Consider the following 20,278-nt stretch of genomic DNA (forward strand, 5'->3'; position numbering starts at 1 on the left):
GCCATGGCCGTTTTGTTGGCCTTCTGGTCAAATCTTTCCGGCGGCTTCAACCTCTCCCATTCGCCCAGGGCGCGCGCTCCACTTGAAATGCCGCGCGATAAGCTGCAGTTCACTTCATGAACGCATCAGGCAAGACGTGAAAAACCTGCAGTTGTCCAAGGCGCTTCGAGATAAGCATGGCCCAACCAAGATCGATATCTCAGGCTGGCCTGAGCTTGTGGTGCGGGCGGAGCGGGCCCATTGTAGCATTATGAGTCGGTTTAGCCGTCGCTTAGAAACCCTTTTGACTAGGGTCTGGTGCATCCATGACTTAACGCCGTCTATTTACGTTGTTTTCCGCGGACTTGCCCCGGCAGCCATGGGTTATCTTTCCTTAACATGGTGGTGATGGTGAATAGAACCTACGGTAAAGAGTTCCACCATAGTACTCGCTGTCATCGCACCAGTATAACGGCATGTCTCCGAAGGGGAAATCTCATGGACCGGCTCTGGGCTCAGAAGAGAATCCACTTCGGGATGCCCAAAGGCTTGCCTGTAAACTCCAGGATTGGTTGCGTTGTGTTCGCCCGCCAATGGAAAAAAGCCACAGCTGAACACAAAATACAAGGCATGGGCTAAGGAATGTGAGCCGAGAAGTTACCTTGGAGCTTGCGCCGAATCAACCGTTTATTTATTTTATTTCTACAAGAACGACTCGCTCCGCGGACAACACAGATCCACCATCACACGCATCCTGACGGCCCGAGTGGGCTGTGGTGACTATGCGGAGTATCATGTCCGGCTGAATCACACGGTTGCCGAGAAGGATTATCTGCTCTGACAGTAGCCAAAGGAACCCTTGCATCCCAGGTTCTGTGAAAGCAACGGCCGGCGATTACGGGGTAACTTGGTCAAAAGTTTACATTAGAAAAATAGTTCATGCAAGTTCATGATGGCACACCCTCACTAAGCTCTGAAAAAACAGTGATCTACACTGCACTGTTACCAGTGAGAAAACAAGTTCAAGAAAATGAAACAAGCAGAGACTGAAGAAGAACACATGGCAAAGGAAAAAAAAAAAAAAAAAAAAAAACAGCATAGTACAGGAAGTTCTAAATCAGAAGATAAGAAAGGCCGAAGCGAGAAAAGCAAGTATGCGGAGTGTCGAGTGGAGAGCTTTAAATACTTATACGATAGTTGACCCGGCCGCGTTTGATATTATTGATTTGTGTCGCCGCCGAAAGACGTTCAATCACGTCTTGTAGGATGCTCCTCCCGTGGTGGGTAGCGTATTGCTGGCTCAGTCAAAGTATCTCCAAGGCCTCAACGATATGGAAGCCAATGAATATCAAGTAGTAGCAGTTGAATGAATATACTTTAGAATATTGGTCAAGTCCTATGTTTCGCTATCAAATGCCGAGATTTCCAGGTAGATGAACAGACTGACAAGGAATATGATCATGAGGAACTTCGAGTTACACAGGCCGAGAATGGCATGACTTGACTCGGCTGTTTTTCACTACACTGAGATTACCAACAAACCCGTTACAAGTTGTGATAGCTGGCTCGTCTACCACATGCGACCATAGCCTGTAGAAAGCACGGGATCCCGTCCGCTCTCCCTTAGTTAACCTACAGAGCGCCGGACCAGTACTACGGTGGGTGACCACGTGGGAATCCCCGGTGTTGCATGTTTCTCTTTTTGCATTGTGTTGTCTTTTTGCCATTGGAGTGAAAGACAGGTAATATAGAATCAATCAATCAAGCCATTGGAGTGAACAAGTTGATCTAGATCATATCAAATGAAGATTAGGGCCACTCTCGCGCAGCCAAACCACCCGCTCGGAACGACAGCCACAAACTGGGGTAGAATAGGGAGGCTCAAGATGCTGCTCCCGCACAGCCTGGCCACAAACTACCCGGCCCCCTTCACGGGCGCGCCTGCATCATCTCGCCCCCATTTACAGGGTGACAAGAAGGCTGCAGCTGCGGCGCACCTAGCCTTGGTACGCTCCTCTTCCCCCTCGGACCTCTGGATATACACAGACGGATCCAAGCTGGGAGAGGGCCGGGTCGGCGCTGGGTGGGCGATCATTCGGGACGAGACAGTCCTGGACACGGGCAACTGCCCGATTCCTTTCCACGCCGAGGTTCATGACGCCGAGGTGATGGCCATTGCCAGAGCCCTGGAAAAAGTAGACTCGTGGGTGAAACCACAGTGCCGCAAGGTCTGGGTCTGCTCCGACAACCTCGCCGCGGTGTACCGCCTCACGACATGGGGCGCGAAGCCCGGAACCTCCGAAGAGCTTCTCCGGAGGGCCCAAACGATTTGCGCCGACTGGATTGGCCAAAGCCCTGACCACCCAGGTCCTAGACCGTGGCCAGATGGTGCCCCCGCTGTGGAAGTGATTTGGGTCCCGGGACACTCCGACGTCTGGGGCAACGAGCTCGCGGACCGACAAGCCAAGATAGGCGCCGAGAGGGCCTACACGCCCGTAGGAATGTCCCTTTCCTGGGCCCGCAGCCATTTCCGCGCCCGCGTCACCACCGAGTTTCGCACCTGGTGGTCGAATGAAGGTTGTGCCAACAGACCTCACCTGAGCCGACCTCTCGAGGCTCCTAAGAAGGCCTGGAAAAACCTTCTTGACGACACTGAGCGCAAGCTCGCCCGCGCTGTCCTGACAGCACTTTCTGGTCACGGAGACTACGCAGACTACCACCGCCGTTTCAATCACTTGAACGCAGTGCTAACCTGCCCCCTCTGCGACGCTGAGACCACCCCGGAGCACATCTGGACCTGCCCCCGCAACCCTCAACGGATGGCTAAGGGCTTCTTCCAGAAGCTCATAGCCACCAAGAGTGGAGCCATCTGGCTGGCATCTAAAGCGGCCAAGAGTCCTCCGGTGCTTCTAGCACACCGCCGTGCGGTAACGGGAACGGACCCGCAGGAAGGGGACTCCCCAGTTCGCCCTCCGCCCGACCCTCCACCGCCTGGTCCGACCCTGCCCGGGGCAGCTTAGCATCTGGGGCCCAATCTTTTTTCGCGCAACCGCGCTGCCAACCCTCTGGCGTGAATACGCCGCCAACCCCCCTTTTTTTTTTCTTATTTTGCACAAATATTTTTATCACTACATCGGCGGTGAGGCCAGGACTCTGGGTCTTGTTTGGACCACGCGGACGAAGGACAGCCTCTGCGCTGGGCAGGTGGGAGACCTCCTGTCATTATACTTTGGATTGTGGGGTTTCTGTATGCATGGTTTTAGGTTTTGGTTTTTGCTTCTGTTATGTATTTTTCCTGGTACTAGAAATAGTCCCCTGTCGTATGCCGAGAATCCCTCGCGAGTAGACAGGTTAAATAAAGACTTTCATTTCATATCAAATGAAGAGACATACGGACCAGCAGCCAAAGATGTCAACTCTGAACTGGGACCTTGGTACTCTCAAACCAAAGCTATCAAAAACACAGGCTAGCGTACATTCTCATGGGTTGACATTACGAGTGAAATCAGGAGCGGCAATCATGTACCCGGTTGGAGTGACACTATATTTAACGTCCACCGCGCACAAGAGCCCAAGGATCTGTTAGCTGTTGTTGTTGTTGTTGTTTATTTTTACGCCGTGTGCCAGGGTTCATTGGTCGAAGGGGCGTCACAGGCGGCTAGTCCACCTGTGAAAAGAGTATAACCATGAAAAGAGCAGGTCTACACCTGAACGAAGAGAACAAACAGCTAGAACACAGAGGCTTGCAGCCTCCGGAGCGACCCTCAAGTCACCCCAAAGGTCCCAGTAAAACAAACAACGAAATACACAAAGTTAGACAAAGAAAAGGTAGAAAATGGCTCGGTCTTTCTGCCGGCCTATGCTCGGCTGATGAGGTGTTGCCGCCCCGAGCCCCTCTGTGCCAGTTTGTCGACTCTCTCGGCCAACGTCTTTGCCCCTCGTGCCGTCTTCAATAGACGTTCTACCCATGACCTGCTGTACCTTTTCTGTAGGCCTTTGCATGTCCAAACGTGTGGGCCGTCTTTCTCGGCCCCGCATCTCTCGCACCCCAACGGCGTGTCGTGCCCGAAGCGGACGTGGTACTTGTCCAAATCTCCGTGCCCCGGCCTTGCCGCGAGGACTCTGCCGACGCTGGCTCGGTTCTGCTTTCCGGCCGTAGCCTTCCATGCCACCAGTGTTTCCAGATTTCGCCCAGTGCTTTTCCACCATCGATCTATCGCTGCTTGGAACTCCCGCTTGCGCCATCGTTCCAGCGCAGCCAAAGTCCACAATGGATTGAGCTGGGCTGATTCCTCTGTGGTGGCCTCTTTCGCCGACTCGGGATCTCCCGTGTACAGACGGATATTTAACGTCTAGCCTAGGTATCTTCTAACCCTAACCCTTGCGGCTTGATAATTTCATTTATCTCAGCCCTCATCAAGGACCGATGGTGTAGTTGGTTATCACGTTTGTCTAACACTCATTCACGAATGGATGGACACAAAAGGTCGGCGGTTCAAGTCCGCCTCGGTTCACTTTTTGCCTTCTTCAGGCAGAATTTGTGCTTCGCATGCTCTTCTGGCTTTTTTGTTGTCTTTTTTTGTCTCCGAAACTCACAACCGGTGTCAAGCGGCATCCGCCGCTCGCGAACGTCGTCAGAAAGAATTTCAAATGAGAGTGCAGCTTACTTGCTGCCCGCCTCCGGTCAATCAACCCGGATATTTCTACCCTACCAATAGAACAACAAAGTCTAGAGCCCGATAATCCAGCGGCCGAACTGCAACAGGGCATCTCCGACATCTTGACAAAATCCACAACAAAGTCCTCTGACAAAGGCCACGGTAGCCCCTGGTGGAACTCCTCGTGCAAGGAGGGCGCGATACGACACCGCAAAGTGAGAAAGCGCTGGAAAAAACGAAGAGAAGACCCAGTCTGCCGGAACGCTTTAAAACGTGTAACACAACGCCCAAGGACGGCGGTCCGCAACGCCAAAAGGAAGTTCTTTAAGTCTCTCACCGCTTGCGCTTAAGGATGCCAAGGACCTCTTCCGAACAGTCAAGTGGGCGCACAAACCGTTGCCACTAACAAGCCCACCGCTCAAGGCACCCGACGGGCGCGAAATCATAGCTCCGACTGACAAAATCCGGCTCCTCCGTGACACACGTGCCGGAGCAGGCTGCCAGCGATGACCACCCCTGCCCTTTGTCCGCGCGACAGACCCCCTTGACAGCTTCACAGAGAAAGAGATTATGGACGCGATGTGGAAACCAAAAAACACCACCCCTGGAGTCGACAAAATCCCGAATGCAGCTCTTAAACTCACGTGGCCGTTCCTCAAAGACACCTACATGGAATTTTTTCGCGGCTGCATCCGATGGGACCGACCTCATCCTCTCCCTGTACGACGAGCTTGAGGAAGCCAAGAACCAAGGCCGATCGACATCTATATTTACCTTCGACATCAAGGGAGCCTTTGACTCCATCACACCCAACCGCATGGTGAACCGGTTTATCTCACAAGGATGGCCCGCTTCAATATGCCGCTGGACAGCCTCCTTTTTGTCAGGTCGCACCTCCACTGTCTCCTTGGATGGTTTCCACGACCGACCAACCCCTCTCGGTGGAAGCCTGCCCCAAGGCTCACCAATCTCACCCATGCTCTTTCTCCTCTTCATGGCCCCGCTATACGAAAGAGTCCCTACAGCATTAGGCTATGCAGGCGATGGGTGTCTCGTAGCCAAATTCTTAACACTCAGAGAGAATGCTGCTCTCCCCAAGATGGACCTCGAGGAGGTTCAGTCCTGGTGCTCCGGAAACGGGCTCTCCTTGGACTGGGCTAAATCCGGGTATATTCACATTACCCACAAGCGAAACATGGGGAACCCCGAGGTCATCCTCTCCAACGGACAATCCCTTGCTCCAGTCGGCGTCAACGAACCCCTACGCTGGCTAGGCGTCCTCCTCCACAGAAAGCAGTCCCCGCGCCCCCAGGTCGCTCTGGCCGTGAGAAAAGCCCAAAAGGCTATCAGTGGAATCAGGATGCTCTCCGGAGTCTACAAAGGGGCTCCAACAGAGTCCTAATACATCCAGTGCGTGCGTGTGTCATACCAATTCTAACAATTGCTGCGGACGCATGGTGGCCTTTACGGATGCGCAGGCGGCAGATTGTGCATTTAGAGTCTCAACTGGGAAAGACATTACGGGCAGCCCTCCGGGCGGCCCTCCTGGTGTACTGCACGACCTCGACCGCCCTCCTCCATCACGCAGCCAAAATCCCCACGATGGAACTCATCCTAGACGACCTCCATCACCGAGAAGCCATCCGGCTAGCAACCCTTGACCTTAATCACATGCTAGTACGGGACAAGAGAGACGCGCGAGTTTACGCACTCCGCAGGCTTCTACCAAAATCGATACTACAGGCCAGCTACCTGTATGACAAAACAGCTATAACACTATACCCTAGATATCTGCCCTTCGCTGGCAAGGAGGAGGAGGTGCAGAAACATGCTGAACGGCGGAGCAGGTGTCCCGACGACATATGGGCGAACTCGGACGGTTCCATGCTGGCTTCTGGTTTTACCGGAGCAGGTTGGGTCGTAGGGTACCCAAAGGACACGCTCGCAGGGTCTACACCAACTAGTAAATGAAATAAAATCGCAAATGCCAAAGCCATCGCAGCCCTTCATGCACTTGAGTGTGCTGACGTGGAATACGCAGATCAAAGCAAAATCAATCTAATTGCAAATAATCCAATTCAATTCGTAATATCTGTATTATCGTGACCAGACATATAAAAGGGGCAAATTTGGGTCGTCATGATTTATGAATATTGTAGAGAAATGTTCACGTGCATCAAGTTAACTCTCTATAGTCCATTTGTATGTAGTTAATTGCCATGATAGATAAAACGTGGAGAAGGAGAAGAATGGAGCAAACTGACATCTTGTCCATTTCCTTTCACCTAGGCACCGTATGACGTCACAACCGTAACTTTGCCCATTACAAACTGTCTTTTGTGCTACGTCAAGGTTGTTCCCAAGCCCTAACGACGCCTCCACCTCCACTGACATCTTTGCTCGGAACTGCGTACTAAGAGCGTTAATTCTACAGATTATGAGATGATCACGGAGACGAGGTTTTGGCATCTATATAGTATTGATTAACATCTGGAAGTGACTTGCCAGAGCTCATGAGGGTAGAACGTACGGTGGTAGAGTCGGGCAGAGGTCAAAGTAGGGGTCAGCATAGCAATAATGGATGTCTTTATCAAACATGTCCACTCACGAGGAATTCTCGGCAAACGAGAAACCGGGCAGTTGCCCGTGCGCAAGACCTTTCCGTCCTGAATGATCGTCCACCCGGCGCCAACTATGCCCTCACTCAGGTTGGATCCGTCAGTGTAGATCCAGAGACCAGAGGGGTCAGATGAGCGGACTAGTAGCAGGTGTGCCGCGGCTGCGGCCTCCTTGCCGCCTTGCAGCGGGGTACAAGTTGACGGGAGCACTCCCTTGCACCTGGCAGGGAGCCTCGCGGCTATCCTGTACGGGAGCAGCCCCTTTTGTTTTTATTTATTGTTGTAGTCACGCAGGAAGCTGTCACGTACAGAACAACCTTAGAGTCACGGCCCGAGGTAGGTGCATGTGAGTCACAACCTCATCCTTGTGGGGACATGCGGACTTCTATGTGAAAAACTACGGCTAACACCCACAATGCGCTGGGTTTAAAGGGGTAGCTACGTGGGACACGATGAGCTACAAACCTAAGGATTTCATGTTTGGGGTCTTTCGGCCGGACCAGACACGGGCAGGGGTGATGTGGGGTGGTAATGGACAGGTACAGAGTACCGCCGTGTCAGGAAATCGGAATTCGTAAGGAACTGGGCAAAACGGGTGGTACCTTCCGGGGAGCCGAGAAGGCTCTGGATGTTCCCAAGGCGAAGTCTGGGTGCGGCGGCCTTCGCTTGCCACCGGGCGAGTCTGCAGAGCAGGAAGTTGGTGCGGGTCTTCGGCATACCACACGAGCAATTCCAACTCTCCGGGGTGGCCTAGCTTCTCGTGTTACAGTGCGAAGTCTCCATGGGCCGTGCGGCACTGTAGGATGAAGCTCAGGTAGAAACGGGGCAGAGAGAGCTCCGGTGGGGCCTATGTGTATCATGGAATTTGGAGTTCTAGGTAGGTGCCGGGGATGTGGTTTTGCTAGTATGCGGCGATGTCTCTCACGTGCTTAGCCCGAGCCCACGATGAGAGAGCTGCGAGGCTAACCGAGGTGGGGCCTTCGGGAGGGGGCGAAGAGGAGGTGGTCTTGGCGGCCCGGTCGGCCGCTTCGTTGCCCGGAATGTCGGCGTGACAGGGGATCCATTGTACAATGACCCGTCCCGGGCCAGGAGACATGGGGTTGCGCGAGCGTGCTAGCCACTACGCGGCGGTGGCGCGGAAGTCCAGGATGATGTCTTGCGACGATGGTGTGGGATGGCCGACAAGGAGGCGATAGGCGGCTTCTTGGTTGTCCAGCATGATGACAACGTTCTCGGCGAAGGCGGAGGCAGGTGACTCGAAGGCGGTTTTGAGGCCAGCCAGGGCCCCGAACAGCTCGGCGTCGTAGACTTCCATCATCTTGCCCAGATGAGTGGCGACCGGCGGTAGGTCTAGGCCGGCGATGTACAGTGTCGCGGCTGCTCCTGTGGATCCGTCCTGCAGTTTGCTGCCGTCCGAGAAGACTTGCAGGTCTCAATACGGAATGTGGGCGATGCGTGCTTTGGCCACGCGGGTCTGGCGGTCGCTTTTCGTCTCTGGAGGCTTGGGCGGTGGGTAGCTCAGCGGCAGGATGCGGGTCGCGGAGGGTGCTCGAGGCAGTTCGTTGTGACGGAGGGTGAGAAGCGTGTGCGTGCGGGCTCTGGCCATGCGCGCCAGGGGGTGTCGATCGTCCAGGCCTGCGATGCGGACGGCTGCGGCGTGGCGACAGCGGTCTGGCATGATTCGGGCGGGGAGAACACCGGCTTCCCTAAAGAGGGCCGCGTGGGGAGTCGTGCGGTACGCAGAGACAATAGCCTTGGCTGTGCTGACGATGGCCTTGGAGACCATGTTAACGAGTTGCGTTTGGCGGGCGGAGCTCAGTCTGCCTGTGGTCAGGTATATTTGTGGTCCATGGCATTACACGGAGGCGCCGTATAGAAGAACGGGGAATATGGCGGCGCAAGCCGCGAGACGGAGGAGATTGGCTGGGACGCCGCGAATGACGTTTGCCAAGGAGCGGGCATGGGCGGCTGCTCGTTAGCTTTCGTCGTCATATCTTTGACGTGCACGTGGAAGTTGAGCTTGGAATCCAGATGGATACCCAGCCACTTGGTTTCCCTATTTGGTTGGATGGTGTTCCCATCAATCGTCACTGTTGGGCCGGGGTCAGCAGCCCGGTGGAAATGTTGTAACTCAGTCTTGCCGCGGGAGAAGCTCAGGCCGTTTTACCCTCCCCATAGCTGGTTGGTAGGGGCGATGAAGGAGTCTATCCGGACGTGGGCCGAGTGGTTCAATGCGAAGGAGCGCGTCCATCGACATACTCAGCTTGGGAAGACATAATCGAGGAGCCGGCATGCCAGGCGGCCTGGGAGGACGCTGTCACAGGCGGCTTCGATGTCAAGCGTTATCAGGGTGGAGACCTCTCTGTTCTGGAGGTCATGCCGGGAGCAGCCCCTTGAGCATGCCCAGCTTGCCACCAGCGGTGTCGCCGAGCCCTAAAGGGTGATTTAGCGGAGCAAGAGATACCCTGATGCCGGCCGAAGCCAGGAGGTGGTCGAGTACGCAGCTCATGAGGGGGGAACCCCGATGCCAGGTTGAATATTGCACATGGCGTCGTACAATATAGGGGCAATGTTGCGCGTAGTCCCCTCCTCACTGTGCGGTCTAGGATCTGGGCAGCCCCTCGGAGGCCATGGGTAGGTTTCGTTGGTGAAGGGCCAGGGCGCCACTACGTGGCCGCTGCGTACGTCAGTTTCGTGACCACGCAGGCTCGGACTGCGGTGAGAGTCCCCTTTATTGGCGCGCCCTTCCAGCAGCCGGACAGGATCTGAATGCCGCGGATTACGGGCGCCGTCCTCTGAGCCTCGTCGCGGATGTGCGGCAGGAACGACAGGTTGCGAAACCACAGAACGCCCAGCCAACGCAGAGTTCCACGGGGGTCCACAGGTTGGAGTGTGGAGCCGTCCGGGAGGCGCGGGCTCGGGCTCAGGCCGTGAATTTTGCGCGTCGCGTGTAGGAGGTCAGACTTGGCGAGGTCGAGCGCCATGCCGTTCTCTGCGCACCAACTGCTCACCAGTTCCAACGAGCGGGAGAGGACGGTGCGGTTCTCCTCCAGTGACTAACTGGAGTGGGCCAAGCAGCCACCGTGGGTGTAACCACGAAGGGAACAAGGGAGAGGCATCCTGAACAGCGGTGAGAGACTTAAAGAACTTCCTTTTGGCGTTGCGGACCGCCGTCCTTGGGCGTTGTGTTACACGTTTTAAAGCGTTCCGGCAGACTGGGTCTTCTCTTCGTTTTTTCCAGCGCTTTCTCACTTTGCGGTGTCGTATCGCGCCCTCCTTGCACGAGGAGTTCCACCAGGGGCTACCGTGGCCTTTGTCAGAGGACTTTGTTGTGGATTTTGTCAAGATGTCGGAGATGCCCTGTTGCAGTTCGGCCGCTGGATTATCGGGCTCTAGACTTTGTTGTTCTATTGGTAGGGTAGAAATATCCGGGTTGATTGACCGGAGGCGGGCAGCAAGTAAGCTGCACTCTCATTTGAAATTCTTTCTGACGACGTTCGCGAGCGGCGGATGCCGCTTGACACCGGTTGTGAGTTTCGGAGACAAAAAAAGACAACAAAAAAGCCAGAAGAGCATGCGAAGCACAAATTCTGCCTGAAGAAGGCAAAAAGTGAACCGAGGCGGACTTGAACCGCCGACCTTTTGTGTCCATCCATTCGTGAATGAGTGTTAGACAAACGTGATAACCAACTACACCATCGGTCCTTGATGAGGGCTGAGATAAATGAAATTATCAAGCCGCAAGGGTTAGGGTTAGAAGATACCTAGGCTAGACGTTAAATATCCGTCTGTACACGGGAGATCCCGAGTCGGCGAAAGAGGCCACCACAGAGGAATCAGCCCAGCTCAATCCATTGTGGACTTTGGCTGCGCTGGAACGATGGCGCAAGCGGGAGTTCCAAGCAGCGATAGATCGATGGTGGAAAAGCACTGGGCGAAATCTGGAAACACTGGTGGCATGGAAGGCTACGGCCGGAAAGCAGAACCGAGCCAGCGTCGGCAGAGTCCTCGCGGCAAGGCCGGGGCACGGAGATTTGGACAAGTACCACGTCCGCTTCGGGCACGACACGCCGTTGGGGTGCGAGAGATGCGGGGCCGAGAAAGACGGCCCACACGTTTGGACATGCAAAGGCCTACAGAAAAGGTACAGCAGGTCATGGGTAGAACGTCTATTGAAGACGGCACGAGGGGCAAAGACGTTGGCCGAGAGAGTCGACAAACTGGCACAGAGGGGCTCGGGGCGGCAACACCTCATCAGCCGAGCATAGGCCGGCAGAAAGACCGAGCCATTTTCTACCTTTTCTTTGTCTAACTTTGTGTATTTCGTTGTTTGTTTTACTGGGACCTTTGGGGTGACTTGAGGGTCGCTCCGGAGGCTGCAAGCCTCTGTGTTCTAGCTGTTTGTTCTCTTCGTTCAGGTGTAGACCTGCTCTTTTCATGGTTATACTCTTTTCACAGGTGGACTAGCCGCCTGTGACGCCCCTTCGACCAATGAACCCTGGCACACGGCGTAAAAATAAACAACAACAACAACAACAGCTAACAGATCCTTGGGCTCTTGTGCGCGGTGGACGTTAAATATAGTGTCACTCCAACCGGGTACATGATTGCCGCTCCTGATTTCACTCGTAATGTCAACCCATGAGAATGTACGCTAGCCTGTGTTTTTGATAGCTTTGGTTTGAGAGTACCAAGGTCCCAGTTCAGAGTTGACATCTTTGGCTGCTGGTCCGTATGTCTCTTCATTTGATATGATCTAGATCAACTTGTTCACTCCAATGGCTTGATTGATTGATTCTATATTACCTGTCTTTCACTCCAATGGCAAAAAGACAACACAATGCAAAAAGAGAAACATGCAACACCGGGGATTCCCACGTGGTCACCCACCGTAGTACTGGTCCGGCGCTCTGTAGGTTAACTAAGGGAGAGCGGACGGGATCCCGTGCTTTCTACAGGCTATGGTCGCATGTGGTAGACGAGCCAGCTATCACAACTTGTAACGGGTTTGTTGGTAATCTCAGTGTAGTGAAAAACAGCCGAGTCAAGTCATGCCATTCTCGGCCTGTGTAACTCGAAGTTCCTCATGATCATATTCCTTGTCAGTCTGTTCATCTACCTGGAAATCTCGGCATACGGGAGACAAATGTGATAACCAACCCCATAATCAGTCCCCTTGTGGTGGACTAACCGAGGCAAATTTGCATCGATGTCATCATCTGTCTGATTATAGCCCCAGTTATGCTATTGCTAATGTCCAAGATTGCCAAATCTTACATCGCATTGCGCTCAAATTTCTCAAGACGGCGAGACCTGGACATACATACTTCTTCAATGACGGCGTCCATTCATAACCCTCATTTATCTGATTCAATATCAAGGGCCCGGCAACACCTGATTCATCTACCACCCCCCCTTTCGGGAAAAAAAGTAAGCAGCGTGTACTTTTGCTTGGAATTCGGAATACAATCAATGTCCACCAGGGCCAGATGGAAACATATCATGTGGGCATCAATGACACCATGAGCTTCCAGAATAAGCTGTAATCTGTGGCGGACCGTGTGTACAGCAGACGTCACACTAGAAAAGGCCATCTTGAGCCACGGAGAGATTCCCGATGGTGTCGTGGGAGTAGCCAGCACAACAGTTGCGTTCCTTGTCTATCCAATTAGGGAGTTGACTGAGAAGCTGCTCAGCGGCGAACGCTAGCTACATGCCTTTGAATAACACGTCAAACTGAGTATCGAACCATTCATGCCGGTATGATTTGGAGACAGTCTTCACAGACTGTTATGGAAGCCTAATGCATCCAAGAACCATGTCGGCCAAGGAAAGGCCCCAAGTAGTTCCGATGAACTTGACTCCATGACGCTCTGGTTGTAAGAAAGTTTTGTTAGGTGGAATGTTGCTAATCAGGTTCTAATAAAAAATGACCATACGACCTGTCAGAACGCTTAATATAGACGCTTTGGCCCCGGTAGAGCCCCTGGCTGAAAAAGAACAAGATGGTCGCAGGCCTGAGCCCGAGTCGCTGTCGCCATTTCCAAGCCCTCTACACTCTGTCTTTGACAGCCTCTTTCCCAGTCCCGTATTCCTGAAACAAGTCTCAAGTCATCCCCAGACGCCTCTTTTATGCCCAATGACGAGCAGGCAGCGCCATGCCAGTGTCTCCACGTGCTGGTAGTAATAAGCGTATAAGGACAACATGTGGCCCGGTGGCAATTAGTCGAGGTCAGGCGCCCGCCAGGTGTCTGCCGTAGACGGATGGGCCGCCTGGCTGCTGGCGGTCGCGGCCAGAGAGACTTGAGTCATCTTGAGTTCAAGGGATGACAGCTGAGTTATATAGGGTCAAAAAAAGCTTCAGCAGAACTAGACGATGGGGTCACTAGTTACAGACAAAATATTCCGCCCCGGGATATGTCTGCCGGCGACCCAAGTCCGGTAGGCCGGTAAAATGGAGTGCCATCTCGGCATCGGCTCCGTGTGCAAGGGTTGACCTACATACAGGTACTCACACGATTAGCAGTACTATTCCTGGTCGATGTATGTTGGTCTTGCCAATCATTACACTGCGATGTGAATCACGGAAAATCAGATCTAGGGCTGCATGGCTGTGTCACGAGTGGACCGTGAAGCTCCGTACAATTGAAAGAGGAAAAACATGAGTAGACTCCCACATATCGCGATATTCGTCTTTTAGTTGACGGATATCAAACACATCCTGGAACACTTACACGCACATAAAGAGAGACACACACGAAAACACGTCATGACACTTCTACAAATAGCCTGTCCTAATAACCGCGTAGTAGCTTGTCAGAAACACAAGATCCCAAAAACGAGAAGAGCCTCTTATTGTCGACGGCCATGTGAAGGACGGCCATCTAACAACAAAGCATCACACGGCATTCAATATCAAGACAGAAGAAGAGAAACGTCATTGGTTGTAAGGCTTATCCAGCGACAGTAGCAGCATCAAGTTGTTATAGCGTTGGCCTTTACTTGAGCGCGTAACCAATACATGTCTCGTGATTCCCTAGTTACTGAAAAGAAGAACAAGAAAAAAAAAAGAACTTGGTACAAAATGATGTGACGGGATTAAAAGGGAGGGGCAAAAGGGCTTTGAAACAGCGATGAAGCGCATCACAACAGGCAACGGGCAGAGTTGGAGAAAAAAGAAAAAAAGAACCAACTACAGACTCGCTTCTCAAAAGGTGCCTCACGGACTAACTCTCCTGTCGCGTTTGGCTGGCTTGATGAAGCAGGGCAGGACGAGACGAGACGAGACGCTCACCAGGCAGACGAAAAAAGAAGTATCTTCCAGTCCAGTTTGTGCCATTTTTTTTCTTTCTCTCTTTTCTAGTTACATATCTTCGCTGCCTGTCACCCTCCCTCCCCCCTAATCGCGCGCCGCTGCTTCACTGTTTCGCCTTGGTCTCTCGGCGCAAAATATGCCCCAAAGAAGAAAGTCTAACGAGTCCTGGGGTGTCGAGCCCACGGACAGAAAACAAGACTCCGAGACACACAGAGAGAGAGAAGGTAGACTTTAACAGCAAAGTCTAAGGCACCAATAATAGAGTGTCTGGCGTATGACGAAGGAAGGCCACGCCGCTTCGTTCGCAAAGACACACAGGGCAAAAGGTTCAATTACTGTTAGTACTTGTTTTGTTTTTTCAGAGCAAATAAGCAGCCGACATGTGCACCAAGAAGATTCAAGCAAGTTAGTTAAGAGAAAAAAGTATTGTTGATGGAAAATTAGGATATGACAGGTCCAGATGCCAAAGTGCCAGAAAACCCATTCGTGTCGTAAGTCTCATTAAGGTGTGTGTGTGTGATTTGTGGGAGAACAAGGGGGGAAGCGGAAAAAAGAGAAAGGACTAGCAAAATAAGAAAGGGTAAAAGAAAAAAAAGCCGTGAACCAGCCGCGCTATGCAAGTAGATGCGTGAAATGAGATTTGTGCCCACGGAAATTCGCGCTGTATGAACGAGTGTGACGAAGCAGAGCCAAACGCAAAAAAAGAAAAAGAAAGCAAAGAGTCCCAGAAGAAAAAGCGTGATGAGGGGAGCGAAGGCAGCGAGATTGGCAGAAGGAAAAGAGAAAGCGAGGAGGCACAAACAGAAGCTATTATAGTGTTATAAATACAAACGTGAAAAAGGACAAACAAAACCAACGCGAAAAGAAGCACTACCGAACGAGAACAACCTCGTTGATCTCGCTTTCCGTGGTGGTATACGTGCTTTCCCACGGTGTTCCATTTTCTTCGAGCTCCATGGAAAATGTGCTGCGGCGCGGTGTATCGTCCGTTACAGGACTCATGCTGCCGCTAACACTGCCACTACTCGAGGTGATGCCGGAACTGCTGCCGACAGTCCACTCGTCGCTGTCTATTTGCAGACGTGAAGGGCCGAGGACACCAAGAGAGTAGGCCGAAAACTCCTCATCAAAGACACTGCGGCGCTCGCCATACTCGACATACTCGTAGTCCCAGCGCCACGCCTTGTCAGCCTGGCGGCGGGGCAAGAAACGCGTGCGGGCAAAGTAGAAGAACGCAAGGGCGATAAGAGCTCCACCAACCAGGTCGATGGCGTAGTGGTGGCTGAGGTACATGGTAGCCCACCAGATCCAACCAACATAGGCGATGAAAAGAGGCCGCAGGTGGGGGAAGCAGTAGCTCATGAACATGGCCTCGAGGACGGCATTACCCGAGTGCATCGAGGGGAAAGCGCCAAAGGGAAGAGGAGCTGTCGTGAAGCTTGTCGTGTACATGTCGACGCCGAGAATTTTGTCCACGCGGGCAAGACCGGCTGGAGAGCCCGGCATACCGTAGGCAGCGGGCACAAGGCCACGCTCGTTTTCGTACCACGGGGGAGTGCAGGGGAAAATGAGCTGGATAGTAACGCCCAGAACGTTCATCCATCCCAGGGCCTTGGCAAAAACGGGAGCGGTGCCCGGCGCGCTGAAAGCGAACATGATGAGAGCGCACACGAGAGGAGCACCAAAGTGGCAGATGCCGTAGGGTAGCCATGCCAGAAGATCAAGGATGGGATGGGTGTGGGCGGATAGGATATTTGACAGGTTGGCACCGTAGAGGACGTTCTCCAAGGCAGGCAACACGCGCACCCAAATATGAGGTCTGTAGCCGGCGGGGATAAAGCTAAATTCGGTCAGGACAGACGGTTAGTTGATGAGGTCCTGAATCGATGCAGTATGCGGATGCCATATTTCTCATTGCAGGCGGTTTCTATTGGACGATTGAGGTTTATGCCACTTACCGGCTGCAGAAGAAGTAGAGCAAATAGGACCAAACTGGCAGGGCAGGCCAGAAAAATTGCCGCGTGACGGGCATCAGGAATATGATGGAAGCACCAATCATACACACCAGCTTCAACAACGGGGCTGACGGTGTGATGTACATGCAGAACATTATCAAGGCGGCAAGGAAAAGGTACTGTAGGTCGAGAGGGGTCCATCGATGACGCTGCAGAGCACGGATTGAATCTGAGACGTTGAAGGAGGTCTGGAGATGGGTGACATCGTTCGGGTTTGGCAGGGCGACGTTGCTCTTCTGGCGACTCCGGCCACGGATATGGCGATACTTTTGAGGAAAAGGGTTCAGGGCAGCAAGATTCAAAGGTCCGTTGAGCTTCGGCTTCGTGGCCTGCATCAGGGACGACAAGAAGTCGGCCATGTTGAAGGCTGTGGAGGAGGATGAAGAAGAGGCTGAAATGATGACAAGAGACACAGACAGAGACGATAAGGGGAGGCGAGGAGATGTGACGATGAGTGATGAGACCTGTCGAGGCTGGTGTCGATGTCGATGCCGATGATGCTAACGGCGACTGAACGGCGTCGAGAGATGATGATGATGGTCTCTGTCGGAATCAAGACGGAGATTGAGACAGGTAGGCCAAGGCGAGAATCGACGAAAGGCGCTGGGCAGAAAGGAGGAAAAGGAAAAAAGAAAAACGAGGACGCTGAGTTGAAGGGACCTGAAAAAGGATCGATCGCGAACGACAGAAGCCGACTTCATGAAGCCAAGGGGGACTTATGCTTCTTAAGAGAAGGGACGGGGAGATGGAAGAGGAAGAGAAGAAATAAAAAGAAAATAAAAAAGAAAAGAAAAGAACTGGCTCCGATGGATGCAATGACAGACAAAAAAAACTAGGTGCTGGGTTTGGTTCTGGTAGTGAGGGTTCGTGCGTTTTGGCTGACTTGTCTTCGCGCCTGTCCAGATGCAATTACAACTGGAATCCTGTTTAGCGCCCGTAGGCCTGTTGGACAGCGCTGTAATACTGGGGTTTTAGCACGACAGGCCCACTGAAGGAAAAGACAAGAGGTATAAAAAATGATTAAAAAAAAGTAAAATGATGAAAGGGATTTTGCTGGGGCAGGGCTACAAACAGCCAGCGTGAGATGAGAGGCAAGAAACCCGCACGCGATGATGCAGAAAAAGAGGGAATAAAAAGAGAGAAAACAGACAAAAAGGGAAGAATGGTTAGGGGCGTCTGGCTCGGAATGCTCGGGAATTCTATTCCCCCTCCCCTTGGCTGTCCGTCGACTCTGCCCCCATGCACACATATGGATGTACACGGCTAGAGACTAAAGTCCTGAGGTGAGCTTGTTCTTCCAGCCCACGGACAGCGGACAGCGGGCATCGGACAGCGGGCAGACTTTTATTTCGCAGCCGGATTGCTTGTTCGGGGTTTAGAATGGCTGGCTAGGCGGTTCTGTTTCGAGAGGGGAGCGCAGCCATTGGGATCAGCAAAAGATCACGATATTGTGCGTATCACGATTGGCCAAGTGCAGGTCCAATTATGTGCATGTGCATGCTTTGTGTACTTGTGCAAGAAATAGTGCACAACTCCCACCCGCTCCCTCGGCCATCGTTTGTACATGCATAACCCCATGTGCACAAATATTTATGTATATATGTGTTCGTTCCAGCACACGTCATCGGCCAGCACCTGCCACCCAGCCAATAAACCCCCAAGAAAAAATATGAAGGAAATAAACCAACACCAAAGCCCGTCCGTCTGATGCATCAAGCAAACCAAACACGGCTAGCTTTGCTCTCACAGCACAGTGCCATGAGCACAGCCGAAACGAGCGAGCATTAGTGAGCAGAACAACGATAAGAAAAAGCAGCGAAAAAAAGGAATCCGTCGGCCATGGATTGAATTGATAAAATCCGTCTAAGCCCAACGTGGACGAGAAGCACTGAGAGCGCTAAGAAAGCGAAGCGAGGTTCAAAGTGCAAGCCAAGCCATGCTAAAAGTCCAGAGAATGGCCCAGCCAGGCGATTTTACTCCAGGCTGCACCAAACGAGAAAGCTCTGTCTGTGGTGATAGTTTTCCAAACACGCAGTGTAGAAAGCTTGCGATTCTGCCATTGAAACTTGGCGTTTCCCATTGCTGATGCCTTGGACCCCCTGCATCCCTCAATTTCTCTGCAGTGTTTTAGTGCACACTTCAGAAGGGCTTAGCAGGGCCCAGTGCCAGGCAACCATGTGCTCCAGGCAGACTTGCGCTGTCCTGTGCTGCGAAGCCCTCTGCACTTCTATTGACTAAGCTGCGGTTATACTGCTACCACTCTACTATACCAAACTGGTACAGTACAAGGAAGCCCCTCTGCAGGTCTCCCTTTCTTCGCTGTTAGCGCAAGCCCCGCTGCCAAACAACGGCACGTTAGTGGCTGTTAGCGGCCTGCTGAAATCAACTTAGCACCATCAAGCCAGCGTCCAACCCAATGACGATTAAGAAGCACCATCAATGCTTGGCATTAAGTCAGCCTGATATTCAGTCACCGCCCGCGGCACTCTGCTTGTGGTTGTGGAAAGTTGATTAGCTACAAGAATGTATGTACAGACATATATACGTACATGCACACATGCACACAGATACACAAAAGACCAGTGCTGAGGAGGCTGAGGTTTTGCTTTGTACAGCTTCAAAACTCAGCCTTAGCCGGGCGGTTTTGGTGCTGTGCGCTGCTCTGTGCTTCTTGCTTGATGGATGCTATGGACAAATGTACAAGTATAGATAACAGTCAAGAAGCTGAAGGCGCAAAAGCAGGTAAAAATAGCCTGGGAAAAATAAACAAACAAGCAAAAAAGACGCACGAGTCGGATGCAGAACAGCAACGGGCTGCAGACAGGGGTTACCAACAAGTCATTCATGTTTCGAAAGGAGGAAAGAAAAAAAAATAGAAAAGGGGTGCAGTTTGCGGACACCATCTCGGAATTGGCCAGTTTCTTGTACATACAAATGCGTAGATGTGTGTGGTGTGCGTCGGCGGATAGGTGGGAGGTTCCGCTGCCAATGAGTCGTTGTATCAATCACCAATCAAATACAACACAACATCATTCACATCACGATCAAGCACGCAGACGCCGCACTCAAAACAGATCATGTCTCGGCCTCAACGTGCTTGCGATTTTTACACCACACACACCACGCCACGCAGCCTCGACCAGACTGTCCATGTTGGTCTGGTCCCGAGAAGCTCGTGACAGCCAGGCTTTTAACACATGGGTGCCAACTACACAAAGCGTCAAGATACCGCTGGTGCGAGCGGCCTATCAATCTCGTGGCGCCTAATTGGTTCTCTCCCTCTCTCTAACTACCATTTCTGCTTTGGTCAGCAACATTTGAGATAGCCCCAGAACTTGCGCCAAGCCTAAGGGTTGCTGTGGCACCTGTACCTTGCCATTTTTGTTGTCTGGTGGGCCTCTCATGGCTGACAAAGCGGTGATCCCGCTTTTCCCGTTTGCCTGGTGTTGCTTTGTATCACCATCGTTGCAGTTGAAACGGGCTACTCTCCAAGGCAGCACCATAACCAACTCAATTCGCGCTCCCAGCACTTGTACAACTTGTAATGATAAGACGGACTCTTCTCTACCAACAAACAAATTCATATTCATGATAGGCTATGGATGCCTCTGTTTCATGTTCTATCTGGGCTTTGTCAGCAGCGGGACAACGATACTAGAGCCAGCCGTCTGTGCCTGGGCTTACGGGTATCCC

General features: G+C 52.5%; 5 protein-coding genes across 5 annotated transcripts; 2 read left to right on the top strand and 3 right to left on the bottom strand.

The window, feature by feature from the left end:
* Positions 1-1,781: 1,781 nt before the first annotated feature.
* BROUX77_002207 (uncharacterized protein) lies at positions 1,782-2,999 on the top strand (the record flags this gene model as incomplete). Its single annotated transcript, XM_073746722.1, has 1 exon — positions 1,782-2,999. The coding sequence occupies one exon, from the start codon at positions 1,782-1,784 to the stop codon at positions 2,997-2,999; it is 1,218 nt and encodes a 405-aa protein (XP_073607289.1).
* A 2,263-nt stretch (positions 3,000-5,262) lies between these two features.
* On the top strand, positions 5,263-6,039 carry BROUX77_002208 (uncharacterized protein; the record flags this gene model as incomplete). The annotated part of the gene is made up of 1 exon (XM_073746724.1): positions 5,263-6,039. One exon carries the CDS (start codon positions 5,263-5,265, stop codon positions 6,037-6,039), a length of 777 nt encoding a protein of 258 aa, XP_073607290.1.
* A 2,336-nt stretch (positions 6,040-8,375) lies between these two features.
* BROUX77_002209 (uncharacterized protein) lies at positions 8,376-9,041 on the bottom strand (the record flags this gene model as incomplete). Its single annotated transcript, XM_073746725.1, has 2 exons — positions 8,376-8,651; positions 8,724-9,041. The coding sequence occupies 2 exons, from the start codon at positions 9,039-9,041 to the stop codon at positions 8,376-8,378; spliced, it is 594 nt and encodes a 197-aa protein (XP_073607291.1).
* An 880-nt stretch (positions 9,042-9,921) lies between these two features.
* On the bottom strand, positions 9,922-10,239 carry BROUX77_002210 (uncharacterized protein; the record flags this gene model as incomplete). The annotated part of the gene is made up of 1 exon (XM_073746726.1): positions 9,922-10,239. The coding sequence occupies one exon, from the start codon at positions 10,237-10,239 to the stop codon at positions 9,922-9,924; it is 318 nt and encodes a 105-aa protein (XP_073607292.1).
* Positions 10,240-15,440: 5,201 nt separating this feature from the next.
* On the bottom strand, positions 15,441-16,944 carry BROUX77_002211 (uncharacterized protein; the record flags this gene model as incomplete). The annotated part of the gene is made up of 2 exons (XM_073746727.1): positions 15,441-16,410; positions 16,529-16,944. The coding sequence occupies 2 exons, from the start codon at positions 16,942-16,944 to the stop codon at positions 15,441-15,443; spliced, it is 1,386 nt and encodes a 461-aa protein (XP_073607293.1).
* Between the last annotated feature and the right edge of the window lie 3,334 nt (positions 16,945-20,278).

The sequence above is a fragment of the Berkeleyomyces rouxiae genome (assembly GCF_048999995.1).
Source record: "Berkeleyomyces rouxiae strain 22BRR77 chromosome Unknown BrBRR77_ptg000002l, whole genome shotgun sequence".
Classification (NCBI taxonomy): domain Eukaryota; kingdom Fungi; phylum Ascomycota; class Sordariomycetes; order Microascales; family Ceratocystidaceae; genus Berkeleyomyces; species Berkeleyomyces rouxiae.